Genomic DNA, 2,076 nt, shown 5'->3' with positions numbered 1-2,076 from the left:
ACACCGACTATCACGAGCCTAGGTCGAGCCGTTTAGATTTGTGCCGCAATTCTGCATTTCCTCCCTATACCTTAAGTTAAGAAGGGAATGTTCCCCCTTCATTTACACCTCTTGACCTTTGACCTTTGACCCCCAGCTTCGACATCCCAACTCGTTTTCGGATTACCCCCCCACGTCCCGAATATCGTGACCGTACGTCGAGCGGTTAAGATTTGTGCCCAACTGTTGACGGACGGACGGACGCACGGACGGGCGCACGGACGGACGATCATGCGATTCTACAAGCTGCATCTGACTACTACGTCAGATGAGCTAAAAATGCTAACTCCTAGCAGAAATGACTGTTTGAGCACCAGTTTTAGTTTTTCAAATACACGGTTCATATCGACAATTCCTGATTCCAATTTCCAACCCTAAGGCTTGTGATCAGAAGATGCCTTCGAGGCATTTTCAAAATTCAATTCTAGAGGAGGGACTGTAAAATTGCCAACCAAAAAATAAACCCGGTGTTTCTCATTAGCAGTACCATCCATTTAATTAGTTATTTTTGGTACATATGATTGATTAATCCCCACAAGCATACCCTCAAGGTCTCAAGTTATGTGTCAGATTCATGGAGATATATATATATTTCTGGTTTGACATATAGCTGTATTGTGCGTGCGTGCGTGCGTGCGTGCGTGCATGAGTATACGCACAATGATATAATAATCGTAGATCACCTGTTATCGAAAATATAATGTTCCTTCTTACCACTGTCGAATGTTTCTTTTTTAGGCTTGATGATGTCCGAGAGAATTGTGCTGTCTCTTCCAAACTTGGATCTGCATAAAAAATAATGGTAAAAATGTTACAGTACTACTATTTACTACTACGGGGCATGTAACGGAAGAAAACTTAGTGATGGTTTATCCCTGTATTACAATAGTTGCAATATTGAGCAAAAATTGAAAGCATCAAATGCTCAAGAAGTAATAGTAAAAAATGAAAAAGTAATAGCTATACAACTATTTGACTAGTTTAAAAATACACTGTAAGAAACAATTAACCTAGTGTATATTCTGCAACTGAATTGAGCCAATTCAAAAATATTTTATCATTTTATGGTCTGTCTGACGTCCATCTGTTATTATAATATTGGTCCAAGGTTATATCAACCGCATTATATAATCCACCGACTTGACTCGAAACAGAAAACTAGCTAAAAAAACACCAGCATGTATGACTGCTGCAACCACTGCACACTGCAATTCGCCAACGTAGATATCAGATAAGACGGTCGACTGACGGCAAGATACGAGATAACATATCGATACAAGGTCACGGTTCTGATAATCAGAAAGCACAGGCAGCTAGAAGGAATCACAGCAGTGTGTTAGCCAGACACAGAGACCCGTCTACCCGTCTTTTGGACGGCCTATTCTTGGACGAGACGGATGAAATTTGATAGAGACGGCATGAGGGCGGCCCAATTTTATATATTATACACCTTGTATTTATAACTGACAACGGTGCTTATGAGAAAATAAATGTCTTTTTGGCAATTCGGACTAAATTTCCTCCATTTTAAGGTAAGGCCCTCCCCCTATTTTTTTTCCTGGCTAACACCCTGCATCACAGCACACGTTACGGGTCATACTCGCAGAACCCGCGCAAGTGTAACCTTACATAAGGTAATCCCAGACGGGGCAATTCAGACACTTAGTCACAGTTTGGCTAGCAAACAGCATATGTAACCTTCAAAAAGCTATTATCTTGTCTGTAGTGCCCTGCAGGCTTTTTATACCAGACACACGGCAGGTAGTAAGTGACAGTCTATACTGAAACAAGTGCCGCGGAGCGACAGCGCTCATCTCACGTCTACTGCGGTGACTCTGTGGTAGAGTGGTGGGATTCTAGTAAACCCTGTTAATCCCAAATGTGTTCACATACACGCCGAAACAGTGGAAGGCACAGGGATGGTATCAGGAACCTTCTCAAAGGAATGTTCGTTGGGATCGTTATGAAAGTTGCCACGAGATGGTGTGTACGTTTAAGTGTCTTAAAGGCATAGTAGGTCCATCGATTATGCAAAGT

At 41.9% G+C, this 2,076-nt stretch overlaps 1 protein-coding gene across 1 annotated transcript in view; it reads right to left on the bottom strand.

The window, feature by feature from the left end:
• Positions 1–718: 718 nt before the first annotated feature.
• LOC106813104 overlaps positions 719–2,076 on the bottom strand; it is a 5,982-nt gene continuing 4,624 nt past the window's right edge. Inside the window, exon 4 of the mRNA XM_014817159.1 lies at positions 719–824. Coding sequence (XP_014672645.1) covers positions 719–824 — 106 coding nt within the window. The remainder of the gene's footprint in view (positions 825–2,076) is intronic.

This window comes from Priapulus caudatus, unplaced genomic scaffold, assembly GCF_000485595.1.
Source record: "Priapulus caudatus unplaced genomic scaffold, Priapulus_caudatus-5.0.1 Scaffold726, whole genome shotgun sequence".
In the NCBI taxonomy this organism is placed as follows: Eukaryota; Metazoa; Priapulida; class Priapulimorpha; order Priapulimorphida; family Priapulidae; genus Priapulus; species Priapulus caudatus.
Note: the sequence above shows the minus strand (reverse complement) of the source record. Positions and strands in the feature narration are given on the sequence as shown.